At 42.8% G+C, this 17620-nt stretch overlaps 1 protein-coding gene across 1 annotated transcript; it reads left to right on the top strand.

Moving 5' to 3' along the window:
• The first annotated feature begins 12853 nt into the window (after window positions 1-12853).
• Window positions 12854-15282, top strand: LOC120640451. Its single transcript, XM_039916289.1, has 3 exons — window positions 12854-14536; window positions 14622-14709; window positions 14833-15282. Exon 1 carries the CDS (start codon window positions 12946-12948, stop codon window positions 14023-14025), a length of 1080 nt encoding a protein of 359 aa, XP_039772223.1. The 5' UTR covers window positions 12854-12945; the 3' UTR covers window positions 14026-14536; window positions 14622-14709; window positions 14833-15282.
• Window positions 15283-17620: the final 2338 nt, after the last annotated feature.

Here is a 17620-nt window from a genome sequence, read left to right as displayed (position 1 = left end):
GGATATAGTTTTCCTTTGGGTATTTTTTGTCGCTAACCTTTCCAGGGGAAGATCAAGAAGAATGACGGACAAGAAACACTTACGAACATGAGAGCTACACCGACTACAACACCCCGATATGCCTTGATGAAGGAACAACTACAAAAGGAGACTCGAACTCCATACACTTGAAGTTTTGCAAACTCCAAGTGTGCGGGAGGTATGTGAGTACCCTGAAGTAAGTTTCTTTCTCAATCCATATCTTGTCTTTGAATTGGTGCTAGTCCTCGCATCTTGCTCTATAAAAAAATGAAAAAAATGAAAATGAGAGGAATTGCCATGGTGACAACATTAAGTCTTCATCAACAAAATGTTGTGGTAAGTCCTCTCAATGTCCTGCTTTTGACATTAAACAAAGCCCTGCCAGGAGGTCGCCCGAGGATCACCAGGTTCATACTCATGCCTAACTCCCTTTGAATAAAGCTCAATCATGCTTTCTTGCTTCCTTTATCAGTTCTTGTATGCTCTAGCTTGAATGTGTTTGATGCATCACACATTCATAGGCCTTTTAAATCAAACATTGTGTTTGGGTTAAAATGTCCTCTTCAGTCAAACTAGACCTTGTGTCAAGTTTGATTGATGTTCTTAGAGTTAATACTTGCATGGACATTGGTTGCATATATGGACTAACCCCTGCAGAAAAATCAAATCCAATTGGGTGAGTCATTGAGCTGAATTTAAATGGAAAGGTAAGCCATGGTTTCGGATTAATGGTGCACAACATACTCATGTTGATACAATCTTAGTCCAGCCTTGATTGAGTAAGTATCTTGGTTAGATTAAAGTTTAGTTCGAATAAATTTTTGGAGCTCCCTGGTTTTTAAAACCAGTAAAGCTATTAGTTTCTTTCCATTTTTTTGTTTTTGAATAAGCACCAGGTACGAGAATAAGTGTGGGGGAGATCTCTCGGAGCCTTCAAGCATATACACTCAAGATCTCCCACAGCACGTGCGCAACACCGAACGAACCAGCATGCAAAAACTGGTACTAGCAAGGTTTGGCCAACCGGAACTACCACCGTTCATTCTTCATCACGACGGTTTGCGCAATCTAATCCTCACTCTCCCCAACCTATGAGTTTCAATGAAATTTTTGATCAATCATTAAAATTAAACTCAAGGTATCCTCTGGTTCTGTGCTTCTCAATGATTGCCTTGTATACTTTTTTTTCTTTGCTAAGCCTGAGCCTGTGAATCATATCTTAGGGAACCCATGATTGTCAAGTTGTTGACTAGTGAGATATGGTTTGATGGAGGAATTCTTGCTTTACCTGCTTATGTGTCTAGGAAAATTTTTATCAAAAAGAAAACCTCCATAGCTCTACAACTCCACGTGTTTGTCCTACCAAAGCCATATGTTAACCTCCATGATACAAATCTTACACATATGTGCCTTGTTGTTGCATTTGAGCTTCATCAAACTTTGTGACCCCAGTGAGATGTCTTTCATACTTGCTTGATCAAGATCACGTGCACTCCATCAGCTAAACTTCTACATTGGAAGTTAGCTACCCCATTCCATCCATCCACAAAATAAAACTCCATGTTTAATGATCTCACTCTCTAGTATCTCCTAAATGAGGCATGGGCTATAAAAAATGGCATGTCCAAGAAGCATGACCCAAAAAAAATAGGGGCACATGAAGGTCCTAGTGTTAAAAAAATAGACACATAAAGGTCCAAGAAAAAAAATATATACATATATATAGCCATGTCCTCATGTTATCCAAATAAAGGAGAGAGAGATTCATAAAAGGAGTATTTCATTTCCACCACCCAATTTCCACACATGTGCACAATCTTGATCAACTTGTGTGATTTGTCATCTCCGTGGATTCTTTGTTTGATTTTGCAATATATGTGACACAACTGCATGCTTCCTTTTCTCTCCTACCATGATCTCCACATAAGCCATCTTTAGAAATAGGATGAAAAGAGGCAATGCCTTGGTGTGGATATATATACACATTGAGCGACATGAGAGATCCTATGGATAAGTAAAGCTATGGTTGGTCTTTGCAAAAATATTTTCAAAACCCCAATCATATGGCAAGAAAGTGGAGGAGACTGAAGTCAGCACCGTTCTACTCTTCAACTTCCCAAAGAATTCATGGTAGACACATCAAAATTCACAAGCAAAGGTAAAGCTTATACTAATCTGTATGCAGGTGTCACATCATGTGAGGTTGGGTCTGCCTTAGTTCTAGCCTTTACTCGAAGACGAGCAAAGAACTAAGTGTGGGTGATCTTGTTGACAGTCTCTATTGACCCATTTTGACCGTCAACTATCATGCAAAAATTGAGCATCGGAAGAAATAAATGTTAGCATAGGATGATTATTTGACGAATTCCACAGATGCTGGTATGAGAATGTGTGCAGGTGAATTTGGGCCAAAACTACATGTAACAAGCATATTATCCAAGAAATAAATTCCTAGGCCAAGCACAAGCAAGCCCAAAGGCCAAAAAGGCCCATTCGGCAGCCACACAAGAGGAGGAGAAGCAGTCCATGCGCATGACACATCATCAATCCAAGGCGATCTCCTTTCGATCAATCAGACGCAAGCGCGAGGATTAAAGGCCCACATGGCAGCCATGCATAAGGAGGAAACTTGGCATCCACTCTTCCTTGCATGAGGGGTCCACATGTCAGTCACCAGCCAAAGGAGAGGTCGGTGGGCCATTAGGCCTGGTCGGCCGACCACCATGGTCGGCCGACGGCCTAGTAGGCCCCACCGCCTCAATCTTCCACATGTAACTTCCCTATTGGCTCTAGAAGGCGGTTTGATGAGGAATGGCTGCGTACACCCCCATGGCTCCCTCCTATTATAGGAACCATTCCCGCAACCATATTTTTTGGCCGGGAACGGGAGCGGGAACGGGAAAGCCAGATGGGAAAACAAAATCGGTATTACGGGATATCGGGAACGAAATATTTCGATCAGGAATATGGCGCTTACGATCGGGAATCGAGAACTCAAAATGGGAAAATACATGTGACCAGTTCATACATGTAGCTTGAAAAAATAGTTATAATTATGCACATAGTATTAGCAAGCAAGATATATATAACAAGGCTACACAGTAACACAGACATGCTCACCCACCGCAGCCACATCACCAACACCAAGTGATTTTGCCCATCATTGCTATCTCTGTTCCTAGCTTGAGTAGCTCCGAGCCTCTAACCTCAAAGTCGCAGGCGGCACCTAACCAAGCTACTTACCCATGTGGGCCAGCGTGACCTGCCGGCTGGAATCTAATTTACCAGGTGGAGGCAGGCCTGGATACGGGCGACGGCAAAGCTTGGGGAAGCGACGCGGTGTGCGCTGGGCACCTGCAGGCTGGGGCGCGGCGGTGCAGCAGGCTTGGGGACTGGCAACGGCAAGCCTGGTGGCGGCAAACTCCGGCCGATGCTGGGTGGCAAGAGAGATGGAGAAAGCTAGAGATGGAGCACGGGACACGAGCAGAGAGGTGGCTGGCAGCCAGCGCCTGGCAGAGTGGTGGGCGGGAGCTGCTAGGGTTCGGAGGGGGAGGAGCGGAGGATGGGAGAGGGGGCTACGGGCGCTGGCTATTGGATTGGGCCGAGTGACGGGGCTGGGCTGAAGTGGAGGTTTGCTTCCCCAAATACAGGAATATAATTGCAGGAATTTCCCTTTTTTTTCATATTTTCCTGTTTTTCCTTTTAATACGGTATCCGGTCGATTTACACGGTATGCGGTGCCGTTCGGGACGGGATTTTCCTGCTCCCGCTTTCATCCCTAATAAATAGTAGGGGAGGGGGTGAGAATAGAAAAACACACCACACAACACAACTCAACTCACCGTTCTCCCTTAGAGCTTGAGGCCTTCATCCGAGATGCTTAGGCAGTCTAGGAGGTGTAGAACAATAGGAGGAGAGTGAGGGGGAGTCGGGGGAAGTGCCAGGCTTGTCGGCACTCTTCTCCGCTTTACCTCGATGGATGCTTATTCACTTGTAAGTGTTCGAGACTTTCTTATTTAGAATTGTAGATTAGATTGCTAGTTATCATATCTTCATTATATAAGTTGATGTGTATGCTTAGAGAGTAGCATTTGATCTTAGCTTAAGACCCCGGATAGAAAAGGTAAGTCTTGTCCAGGGCTAAGGTTAGTAGGGAATAGCGTAAACGTGGTGTCTTGGCTGGACTATACCACTCAGTTGTCTGATAGTCCCACGGTTTGTAAAGGTAGCCAGCAAGTGGTGACAGCCCTGTTCGAGCCCTAGTAATCCTCCACGTTCAGATATTGGATAGAGCATATATTATTGGTCGGCTTGTATAAGCCGGTCGAACCAGTAGCTCGAAGTATAACGGCGACGTGATCTCTTCTTCTAAACATAGATTCTAGATCTTAGAAAGCCCTCTCTCTTCTATCTCTCCTACATCAGCGTGTGTGTCCTTGGATGAGCCTGAACCCATAGATAGCATACTCACGTTCCCAGTGGATACGATACCCTGGAATACTCTTGGGTGAAAGCTGCAGCGGTATCCGTGCGCTTGCAGATTTATTTGTGATGTTATAAAGTACCATCACCCATTAAACACACCACCAAGACCTCCAACTCTTCACTTGAAGATGTAGTGCTCCAACGCTAAGGCGAGGCCCTGCCTAGACTAGTGCTTAGAGTAGGAGGGTGAGGAGTAGTTCTGGGAAGTACTGGGCTTGTCGGCGGTCTTCTCCAGGCTTGTACCTCTACGGTTGCTAGCTTCCTCTGATATGAGTAAGTTAGACTAGTGGAAATAGATGCATCAATGACGACCAACTTTCATCACAGAAGGATCCAAATTCGTCGTGTAAAGTATCCTGTGATGAATTTTTGACGATTAGTGACGAAATTTGGTTCATCAAAAATAGAGCATCGAGTTAGGTCTGCCTTGACGAAACAGCCAAAACGTCACTAAAATGTTTTTTCCACGATGAAAGGAAATTTCGTCGGGAAACCAATTTTGCCTCATTGACGCGTCGCTGAAACGTCACTGGACGCCTGGATCCACGTGTGCACATCCGCGCTAGCAGCCGCCATGGGACATGCTGGCGCTCCACGTGGCTTCATCCACGCTGGCAGGTAACATGGCGAGCAGCACGTGTCACAAAGAGGATAGCGATGTGGCGAGCTGGTAACAGTCCACGTGGTGATATGAGCAACTAACATGTGTCATCTTCCAGTTTTTCCATGTGTCCTTTCTTGATTCGGCCACGTGTCATTCTCTCGGTGACCCACGTGTCGGTGCCCTTTATGTCCACGTGTCGCGTGCCTATTGGTCCACGTGTCACTTTCAAGGTGCTGCACGTGGCGTTTTATGGATGTTCCATGTGTCAGTTTCTGGTTGTTCCACGCGTCATTTTCATACAGTTGCACGTGGTGCTTTTGTCACAAAACCATTTTGTCATAGAACTTTTTACTGGGCTGGTTCTGGCTGGCGCCAGCCTCATTTTTATCATTACATTCCAGCCCAGCCAACTATTTCAGCCCAGCCAGCTGAACGGACTGCATTCCGTTACAGATAAAATGATGCGGCAGGAAATCACAGAAAGGGAGCCACATAAGTTACAACCACAAATAGTTAATCACAGCACTACAGACAATAGATATATAGTTCAGCACAACACAACAGATAGTTCATCGCACCACCAAAATAGTTCAGAACCCGCAAGCACCGGAGGTAATGGTAGGATCAGGGCTGAGAAGAGGTACCAGCAACACTCGCCTGCAAGATTCTCTAAAGGACGAGATAGTTCTCTTCCTGTCGCTTCTCCATGTCCTCATACAGTTGTTGTGTCTTGACCAGCGCTGACTCTGCTGCTTCACACCTCTTCCTGACCTCAGCAAATTCTTCAGTGATAGCAGCTTCTTTTTGTTTCTGTGCAGCAAGTTCTTCAAGTAGCGCTTGTTCCGCAGCTGATGGAGGCTTCAAGGAGCGAGTGGATAAACCATCATTCTTGAAGAAAGTGGAGTTGGAGCTGTTAGGCGAGATGACCTTGGAAACCACCTCAGCACTACTCAATGGTGCATGCCCATCAGCAACAGCTTCTACCCGAATAGTTTTCATTGACATCTACAAAATGCATAGATGAACTATTACTTCACTAATTGTAGTAAAAGAAAGTAGTGTATCAAAAATACTGGGAACAAAGGCAGATTGGATAGTTGCTACTAAATAGTGTTAACATGACACACCACTGAGTTAAAGAGGCAGCCATGAGCCATGCATATTAAAACTATATGATGCAGCATGTACAGAGCATTGGAAAGATGATGACAAAAGCCTTGCAGAAATAACTAAAAGCCGTATTTAATCATGAAATTCTAACTGCTGCTAAAGAACTGGAATTGCAAATGTCAACAAAACTAGCTAGCCGAATCCTGGAAGAGCAAAGAACCATGCAAGGGGACTTACAACTGCTTCTCTAGCGGCATCACTCATACCATTCTTGCAGTTGGTATGACAGACTTTGAATACTTTCACAGCATCGAGTTCTTCATCAGATTCCCTAACTGGATCCTAGGATTCCTCACCGTTGACTTCACTTCCTTCGGTATCATTCTTCTTGTTATTGTGCTGATGGATATACCAAAATGGTGGTCAAACAAACAGCGAAACCATGATAATCAAGCAGGAATAACTGACTATAGGACTTGCTACATGTGTGTGTGTGTGTGTGTGTGTGAGCTCATTTCATTAACAAAGCAAAATAATGAAAAGCTTCCATTACAAGAGTGTTGAGACTTACATATTCAAGAAACCTGTTGCTTGAGGCCACTTGACACGTCCACGGTTTTCCTTGTTCTAGTCAGAGACTCCCTGCATAAGAAATTATGTCTTATCTAGTTTCCATCATATGTACATATTTCAAAGAACAGCAAGAGTAATTACCCTGTTGTGCATATTTGACCACTTATCAACAAGTTGAGACCACTGTGAGACAGGAGAGATTGTGGGGATCTCATTAGCAGGGCGGTGAACAAAGTATTTCTTCTTCAACCTATACCTCCTCTGCCGTATGGCTGATTGGAATACACTGACACAAGCATCTTTTGTTGGCTTGTGGCTTGGGTCAATTGCTAACCTTCCCTGGTGATTAATTGACATCCTAGTTACATGAGGGCCATATAAGAGTTCAATGTAAAAGAGCAACTAGCAGATAGTCACTCACAGATAGCTTTCCCACAAAGCCATCAAAATGTTCTGTATGTTGCTTGTATTCTTTCCAATGGGTCAAGATAGGAACTTGACCCCTAACAATAACACCAGCCTCTGATGCAAACTTGGCAGCTTGCAACGGATCATGCGGCCTTAGGTTCCCCTCAACAATAGTTATGGGCAACCTTCTCCCCATAGCTTTTGTCATCCTGTCAAGCATAACTCCCCTGGTTGCTTCCCACGCCTTCCTCGGGCCACCTCTTTGTGTAGGTACTGCAATTCAAATTCACATTATTGACACAAGTATACAAACATTAGTGCAACAGTCTTGAGGGTAACATAAGAACCAACCTTCGGATATGGGATCATCTTCGGGGATGGGAATGCCCTCGGTCTCATCTTTGTCCAGGGCGCCATCATATGCATATGACCAGTCCCAATTTTCTGCAACTAGTGTCGATTCTGCCTGAGCACTGTCACAACCGGTACTGTTTGCTGCCATTGGTGATATGTTTTCAGACACATGCTATTCAGGTGCTCCTGTTGTCTTCAGCCTATTCAGTATCGTTGATGAGCCTGCATTAACAACTTGTGATGGTGGGATTGACCTAACCCTCTTCGATTGTCTGCCTCCAGGAGCCATGACAGCAAGTCTTTTCTTCGTCTTTTCAGACATCTCCGTATGCCGAGTTCGTATAGGGCCCTGTTGAATTAAAAAATAGTTGTTTAAACGAATAACTCAGAAGCAGTATTATGTATTGTAGATATGTACTCCACGCAATAGTCAGCTTCTATAGGCATTGGAAATATGTAATCCCGCATCTCGCCCCTAAGCCAAGATAGAAAATGCACCTCATTTGCTAGGGATGTCGCCTCCTCTTCTAAGTCTGTATCGTCATCTGCATCATCAGGCTCCTCATGTTCAGGGATATAATCTGATAAATTAGACCCTTCACCCTACCAAGTATTATTGCCAGAGCTCTTCCCCTTGGTGCCTGAATCTCCCCCCTTTGAAGTTGCTTTTTTTGTTGGCAACGAACTAAGAGTTGATGCCAGACCACTAAGGCCAAGCTCCTCAAATATTCTGTTGTTTTCCCTGATGTTGGCATTCCGTTGCATTTTGTATTCACAAGACGGTTCTTAAATGTGCAAAATAGATTTTAAGTGTTAGTAACCTACGTTCAGAGCAGAGCAACCACAAATTTGTTGAAAAGCAGTCCAGAGTGTAGAAACACTGTGAGACCAGACCATACAGTAATCCATAGCAAAAGGTGCCAATATAGAATAAGTGTTACTTTTTCTTACTCCCCCCTCTCTCTGTGTGTGTGTCCTGATCTTGTTCGGCAGGCTGTGCCTGGTGGCTAGTACAGAATTGTTGTGAGACAAAAATACTTCTGGCTGGCTGGTGATTGGTGGCTGGTCGGTTGCTGACACGAGGGCGAATACAAACCCACTATAGGCTCCATAGAGGAGGAGGACGAGGGGAAGGATTGTGCAAAGAGGATGGGTTTTGCATACCTGGACCGACCATGGTCAATCGTCGGGGTAGCTGCTCGTCGAAGGTATTGGCCTACTGAGGGAGCAGCTCCGGTGCGGAGGTAGTGGCTGACGGGGAAGCAGATCCAATGAACAGGTACTGGCCGACCGTGAAGCAGATCTGGTGCGGAGGTAGTGGCCGACGGGGGAGCAGCTCCGGTGCGGAGGTAGTGGCCGACGGGGAAGCAGCTCCGGTGCAGAGGGAGTGGATGATGGGGAAGCAGATCTAGTGCAGAGGCAGTGGAAGCTCCGTCGCGGTGGCCTTCGGTGGAGGGGAATGGGGGAGAGGTGTGAGATGGAGGCGGGGACTGATTCAAGGGGCAATTGATATAGTGCGCGGGGGAAGATTGTCACAAATACCCTTGAGAGATGGGGCAGCGGCGTGCCTTTTGGTTGAGGGTAGAAGGGTCATTTCAAGGAAATTTTTTCGGCTTCGACGACGTATTTGACGCCCATCAAAAATTTCGGACCGGATGCCCCACTGACCAGTGGACCCCACGTGTCGGTTCGAATTGAATCCCGGATGAATGGTGCGCGCGATTGGCTCAAATCCAAAAGTGGTCGTATGTAGTCCATATTTCTCTTTTCAATCCTTAATAAAAACTTGTAACTGGTATTTCTCCCTCATACTAACTCAAAATTTGATGATTCTTTTTCGAAATTTTATATTAAATCACCTTTTTTCCATTAATTTGTGTTATCCCAAAGTTATGTACTATTATTTAGATCTTGTACATATCGCGTAGTTTAGTACGCATAAGTTCTTAAAAGAAACAACACAATTTTCATAAAAAAAATGCAAATATAAGCTCATATTTAGCATTTGTAAGGTAAATACGACATTGTGTCCAAATTTGAAGTGTATATGAGTTCACATGTATTGTTGTGCTATGGAAACTTGAAACTTGGTGTTGAGTTCTAGGTAACCATGTGGGTGATGTACCCATTTTTGAACAATGTATGACCCAACTTTGTCAAAACCACTTGCTTTTTTTTTTACAATATTATGAACCTACATTATGTTGCTGTATTAGTTTGTACGATTTTCTAACAAATTTTTAATTTTATTAATTTTTTTTGTAGTTCCTTAGACATAGATGTTTGAATTATCCATACCAACCAATTGAATATTCATTCCATATGTAGCACTTGGTTTATGCTGCTATGTATGATCCTGATTATAATTTTTCTGATATTTTATGGGTTCTATTGGAGGGACACGTAGTTCAATTTAAACATACTTTTCAAATTACTTGAAAGTTTAAGCGGTCAATATGTAGACGGTTGCCCGTTGGGTTAAATGGGCCGGAAACCTACCGTGGGCCTTTTTTCTAGTCCAGCCCGATTCCTCGTGGCCATTTATCTGCCCATCGACGGCTGACGATTCAGATCCCAAGTACGGCCGCAGCCGGTTGCCGGCTCAGTTGCTGTTCTCCGGCGTGGGTTGACTTCTCGTGGAAGCCACAAACTCATTTATTCAAATCGGTTGACTTCTCGTGGAAGCCACAAACTCCTTTAAATCGACATTTGCAGGACCATCGGTGTCCTTGCCATTTCCACTACCTCGGCATGATGCGTGGAGGTTTGTCGTCCCACTCTAGGCGCTCGCCCCACTCCGACGACGCCGTCGACCTTGGGCACACTACAACACATGTGGGCTTCTGTGACGAAAACCTTGCGATGTCGGATGTATTCGTGGTTAATATACTGATTTTGTGATGTTTTTTATTAGGAAGTATGGTTTAGTGACAAATAGGTTGTGTTCGTCGTTAAGACCAACTAGAAATCGTCACAAATGTACACAACTCTAGATTGTGACGAATCACATTTCGTCATAAAAGCTTAACCAATAAGCGTCACAAGATTTATGACAAAACTATACTATTGATTCGTCGTAAAAATTATTTTAAAAAAATTGAGTTAATCCAACCACATACCATTCACATCTTTCTTTTATTTTTTTGAGGGGGTTTTTCTTTTATTTAGTCAAATATTCCTTATTCACGGGCTCATTTTAATCCGCGCCTTGGATGCATTCCGAACTCGTTGTCGTGGGCCTCCCGATTTGGGCTGAGCTGAACAAAGAAGCCGGCCCATAGCTGCACCTGGGCCCATGAACAAAGGAGCAGCGGTTCGGCAGCAAAAAAAAAAATTGGACTTGCTGGAACAAGTCTAGAACTGGTGATCTCTTCCTAGTCAAGTCCAGGTGAAACCACTAGGCTAGTTACAATTTGTTAAATTAGATAGGTAATTAATTTATATATAATATTGTTATACTCCGTCGCAGTCCCGTCCGTCCTGTCGCGAGGGTAGGTAGGCGCCGCCGTTCTGCCTGTGCGCCGCTGTTCGCCTGCAGCGGCGGCGCCCGTGCGCAGCGCTGTTTCCGGCAAGGGCAGGCAGCCGCCGCCTGTGTGCTGCCGTCCGCCTGCTTTGGCGGCGCGTCTGCCCAGCGTAGATCCCACGCGGGCGCCGCCGTCTCCGCCGCCGTGGCGGCGTGCAGCACAAGCTGCGCAAGGGACTCTGGTCGCCCGAGGAGGACGACAAGCTCTACAGGCACATCATCCGCTACGGCGTTGGCTGCTGGAGCTCCGTGCCCAAGCTCGCGGGCCTCCAGAGGTGCGGCAAGAGCTGCCGGCTGCGCTGGATCAACTAGACAACTACCTCTGCCTATCACGAATCCACCGACTTTCCCAAGCCCAAGTTCCAGGTCCGTTCGCCAACTTTCACCTCCGGCGTACTCTTTTCCTCCCAATTCTAAAAACTGCTGATTACTTTTAGAGATTAGAGAGAGAGAGATTATTGGCATAGCATGCAGATTGGCATAGTATGTTGGTTTAATTTCCAGAGAGGATGATGATCTAGGATTGATCCGTGCAAGGTAAATTGTTCATCACGTTGTAGCAGTGAGAGAATTCCTTGAGGTGTTGTAGAAAGGAAAATCCCAGCAAGGATTTTAACCAACCTGGTTGTTTTATTTTTGTCCTGGCCAGCCACTTACATGTACTTGCTGGAGAATTCTGTCACATATATATAAACTTGTCAAACCATCGTGTGGTAACTCGATTTGTGCATACCGAACAATTCATGAATGTATATAAATTGTTCCTCGACAAAAATGAACATATGTGAATATCCTTTGTAGACAATCAACTTTCTGATTTTTTGTTGTTCCTAATCAGTCTTTTAAATAGAATAGTTGATATATATGTCATCCATCTTGATGTTCCTAAAATCTGTGCTGATGTGTCTTTACTACAAGTTCCTTTTTGTGTCAATGCTTCTATCATCATTTATTTTAATATAATTAGTGCTTATTTCAGTTATATGCAGATGGACAGAAGTTGGATCAATTCAAGGCTATTTAGCAAGCCACATTTGGATGGGGTTGATGAGTTCATGAAGTTTGTTTCAGAAAGATTTGAGGAGAACAAAGAGATACTTTGTCCTTGTCGTAAGTGCTTGAATCAGGTTCATAGGCATAAAGGAGTTGTGGAGGACCACTTATATTCATGGCATGTCCAGCACATACAATAAGTGGATACTACATGGAGAAGCACCGGATGGCAGAATTAATGAAAATGCAGATCATATGGGTGAACATATTGGTTTCAATGAGAACGCTAATGAAAATATTGGTATGAATGAGGAGGAGGAACAAGATGATGATAGATTTCCTGATATGCTAGAGGAGTTGTACACAGCTGAACAAGAAGAAGGAAAATCTTTGTTTGCATCTGTATTAGAAGAGATGAAAAAGGAACTTTACCCCGGTGCAGCTAGTACAAGATTTTCTTTTGTGGTGAGGTTACTTCACATCAAATCATTCTATCAAATAAGCAATGTTGCATTCAATGCAATTCTAAAGTTGTTATCATCGGCATTTCCCAATTGCTCTCTTCCTGCATCTTTTCATGAAGCCAAGAAACTAATTCGTGCATTGGGACTCGGATATGATTCAATCCATGTGTTCCCCAATAATTGTGTTTTGTTTCGGAAGGAACATGCAAACAAAGATAATTGCCTAGTTTGTGATGAATCAAGATGGAAAGATAATGATGCAAAGAAAAAGATCCCTCAAAAGGTGTTGCGACATTTTCTGTTGATTCCAAGGCTGAAGAGGATGTTTCCTTCCAAGAAAATAGCTGAGAAGCTACAATGGCACAAGCTGAAGAGAAAACCAGTAGATAATGAGCTTAGTCATCTAGCTGATGGTGAGGCATGGAAGGACTTTGATAAAAAAATATGAGTGGTTTGCTGAGGATCCAAGAAACATCAGGTTGGGCCTTGCTACGGATGGTTTCAATCCATTTGGCAAAATGAACGCCACATATAGCATGTGGCCGGTATTTCTTGTGCCCTATAACTTTCCTCCATGGGTATGTATGGAACAATCAAACTTCATGATGAGCCTACTCATCCCTGGAAAGGATTTTGATGTCTTTTTGGAGCCACTAGTTGAAGAGTTGCTAGGGCTTTGGAAAGGTGTCAGTACCTTCGACACTGTTAGTAGAAAAACTTTTGACCTACATGCTGCAGTCATATGGTGTATTCATGATTATCCAGCTTTGAGTACATTGCCAGGCAGAGTCACAAGAGGTTATTATGCATGTGTTCGTTGTGACAAAAATCCTTGCTCTAGAAGAATAAGGAATAAGATATGTTATATTGGCCATCGACGTTTCCTTCCTACAGACCATCTATGGAGGAGAAAGAAATGTTTTGATGGTCAGGTTGAAGAACGTGGCAAACTAGAGGATTTTACTTTGGAAGAGTTTATGCAACAATTGGAGAGGGTCAAGGATGTTAGGCCAGGAAAGCATCCTCAAAGCAAGAAGAGAAAGCGGGGAGAAGATGATCAATGCTGGAAGCGAAGGTCTTGTTTGTTTGATTTGCCGTATTGGACTAGTTTGAAGCTACGGCACAATCTTGATGTAATGCATATTGAAAAAAATATATGTGACTACATTCTTGCTACATTTCTCGGCCTGGTTGGGAAGTCAAAGGACAATATCAATGCTAGGCTTGATTTGGACGATATGGGCATAAGAAAAAAATTACACTTGAGGTATGATGGAAAATCATACAGTGTTCCACATGCCCCCTATACAATGGATAAAGCCCAAAAGCAAGCTTTTTGTGATTTTATAAGTGTGAAATTCCCTGATGGATTTGCTTCGAACATAGCAACACACATTACTACTGATGCCATATACTACTCCAAAGGATTTTACCTGTTGCTATCAGAGGAATCATGCATAAGGACATCTATGAAGCACTTGCAGAATTAGCTAAATTCTTTCAGCAATTATGTTCTAAAACTCTGAAGGTAGATGTTTTGCATAGAATGAAAGCTAAAATCCCAATCATTCTGTGCAAGCTTGAGAAAATATTTTCTCCTTCTTTCTTCAATGTCATGTTACACTTGGCTGTTCATTTGCCTGATGAGGCACTCCTTAGAGGTCCAGTTCAATATGGATGGATGTACCCGGTTGAAAGAAGGTTGTATACCTTGAAGCGTTTTGTGAGGAGCATGGCAAGACCTGAAGGATCCATTGCAGAAGCATATGCTGCTAATGAGTGCTTGCATGCTTGCTCATGGCACTTTGATGATCTTGACACATGACACAATCGGGAAGGAAGGAACAGAGAGCGTGTCGATTTGAGTAGAGGCGACCTATCTATTTTTCAGCATGGAGTTGACTTACTTGGAGCCTCTAGGGTCACATACCTCAAACATGACTATGAGAAGATGGTTTGGTTTGTGTTGAATAATTGTCCAGAGGTGGAGCCATATATCGAGTATGTCAGCCCTTCCATGCTTAGCAATTTTTAATATAGCTTCTTAATTAGTAGCTCTGATGTTTGAATTAACCAAGGTATGCAGGATATGCAGGAAAGAGTTTGTGGAAAAAGGAATTCTTGATGTTAAAAAAACCCTTGAGAAGCAATTTTCCTCCTGGTTTAAGAAGCATGTGAGTATTCAATCAAAAGTTTGCATTCATGCCATTTTCAATTGTATTTTAGTTCAGTCTATATTTTCCCCTCTTGATGTTGGGTATCTAATTGTACAAATTGCTAAACTACTTTTCATGAAGGGGGACGAGGTCCCTGATGGCCTATATGCATTGTCATGTGATCAGGATCTGCGAGTTCGAAAATTTTCAGGATGTCTTGTTGATGGCATTCGATTCCACACTACCGACCGTGACAAAAATAGAAAAACACAGAATAGTGGAGTAATGACAGAGGGTACACATGATGGAGATCCTATTGAGTTTTATGGTTCCTTCAAATAAATAATTGAGCTGCAGTACAACTCAGATTTAAGCAACAGCCGGACAGTGGTTCTCTTCCGATGTGATTGGTATGATACTAATGCCAAAAGTTCTAGAATGAAGGATGATGGCTTTTTTAGAAGCATCAACTGTGCCAATTGCTGGTACAAGGATGACCCTTTTATTCTGGCAACACAGGCAACAAAGATTTTCTATTTGAAAGACACCGCAAAAAATGCTGAAGGCTGGAGCGTTGTTCAAAAATTTACTCATAAGACGCCTATGTAGTCGCCTGAAAATGACAATGATGAGAGATCTGGTGGCTCAGGTCTGTCTTACCAAGATGATACATGTGAAGGTTTTCAGGTCAGACTCAATGAAGGAAATTTGGACAGTGAAAATCTGGACAACGAAGATTGTCTTCATGTTGATGCAAGTGTAATTGATGAGCTGCGAGCACAAGGTCAAGAAGAAATGGAAGAACTTTACTCAAGCGATGAGGATGAAACTGGATGGCAATATATCAGTGATAATGAAGGCCCAACAATCCCTCTCGATGAGGATGAGGATAGCGATGGCTAGTAGCTTGTTGTTTTGTTAGCTGTCAACTCAATATTGTAACTATGTGAGCGGTGAACTCACTTATATTTATTTTCTTCTAATCCTTGATTCGCATGAGAATGGAACCTATATGGTTATTTTTTGTAATCCTTCATTCCCAGTCACAAGAACTATGTGAGCTGTGACTACTCCAAACTTATATGCCAAATCTGATCTAGTAATAGCAATTGATTTTGGGTCAATTTCTAGTCACAAGAATTGCAGCATGTTCCAGGTACATGTTCTAATTTCTAGTCACAAGAATTGCAGCATGTTGTAGGTACATGTTCTGTTAAATTGCAGTCACAAGAACAAAAATTTGTAGTCACAAGAACATATGTCATGTTCCTGGGAGCCTCATCTATCAATTAAAAATAAGTCACATCTGTTCCAGCACCATAACACAAATGAACATGACATGTTTCAGCACCATAGCACAAATTAACAAGGTTCCAAGTAGCTAGACACAACCTTACATAAATAGCTTATCTGGTCAAAGTTTACATAAATTCCCAGCAGGCACAACCATTACATAAGTTCAATAGTAGGCATCACTTGCCTTCCAAAATAGCAAAAGAAGCCTAACATTTTCACTTGAAGACCACAGCAAGAAACATCACTAAAATGACTCCTATTGCTCCGTACAGGAGCACAGTCATCTTCTTCTTGTCCAAGGCATCTTGTTCAGCCATCCTTTCATACCATGCCATCTGCTGCTGCTTTTCCTCGGCAGCTACTTTCACCATCCTTTCAAACATGGCCATTAGCTGCTGCTTTTCCTGTTTTTCCTGGGGGATGGTCTCCTTCACGTCATCCTTGGCTGCCATGGTCTCATTCCTTTCCATAATGGCAGCATGAAGTTCCATCTTTGTTTTTTCTTCAGCTCTCTTATAGCTGCACAGAATCTTCCAAAGTACCTTCATTCCATCCTAAACCCTATTAGGCCATTCCTCATCCATCCACTCCACAAAGTCGCACGCCTCCTGTAAAAAAAAGGACACATCACTACTACAGAACATGGATATTGTAACACACTCTTGTAACACATTCATCATTGTGTTACAGAGAAGTTTAACAGTAACACAAAACTATGTGTTACAGATGAGTGTTGTAACACATAGCACATGTTCTATAAAATTGTGTTACAAAAAATATTTATAGTAACACAAAAGTAATGTTACATCCAAAATGTTACAAAGTTAGTAGTATTTAGTAACACATACAAAATAATGTTACATTTAAATGTTACAAAGAATCACTTCGAATTTTTTCCATTCACTAAGTGCCATGAATGTGATGATACTAGATAGCATCACGACTAGACAATTGAGAATGTTGAAGAAATTACAAAAATAGAAGTATTAGTAATAAAAAAGACTTAGTTTTTGGCACTACTCCACTACACCCCATCCAACATGTCCTCCTTGGCATTAGGGCTAGACAAAAGGCGCGCAGCTCGTTAGCCTGCTTGGCTCGCACGTGGCTCGATGCAGCGTAATTTACTAACAAGCCCAGCTGAATTATGGTGAGACATAGAAAATTATGGTACTTAGTATATTCTTAAGGGCATTAGTGTGGCTACGTGTCCTGATGTGTTGGGAAGGTCAAAATAATTATAGCTTTGTGGTTTTTTATTTTTTCCCTTACTTAAAATTTGTAATTGAGGATTCCCAAAAATTAGTGATTGAGGATTCTTGCTGGCCCCTACCTCTTCGGCGCACGCGATTGTCTCCCGCGGTATTCCAGATGTTCCGAGAACAAGATAAAATGTTTTAAAGAAGAAATTGTTTGAGCAGATGTTCCAAAACAAAAAAAATGTTTCAGATTTTTAAATATAAAAAGGAATGGTTCAGTTTTTAATTCATTTGGACAATCACCTTTCGAACTGCTGACTTTCTTTGTTAAAATCCTGTTTTGCACGAAAATGAATATGACACAATATCTGTTTTGGAGGACTTGCGGTTTGCCAGTGAATAAAAAATGAAAGAAAGCCCATCAAAAAATGAAA

This window comes from Panicum virgatum, chromosome 7K (assembly GCF_016808335.1).
Source record: "Panicum virgatum strain AP13 chromosome 7K, P.virgatum_v5, whole genome shotgun sequence".
NCBI lineage: Eukaryota > Viridiplantae > Streptophyta > Magnoliopsida > Poales > Poaceae > Panicum > Panicum virgatum.
Note: the sequence above shows the minus strand (reverse complement) of the source record. Positions and strands in the feature narration are given on the sequence as shown.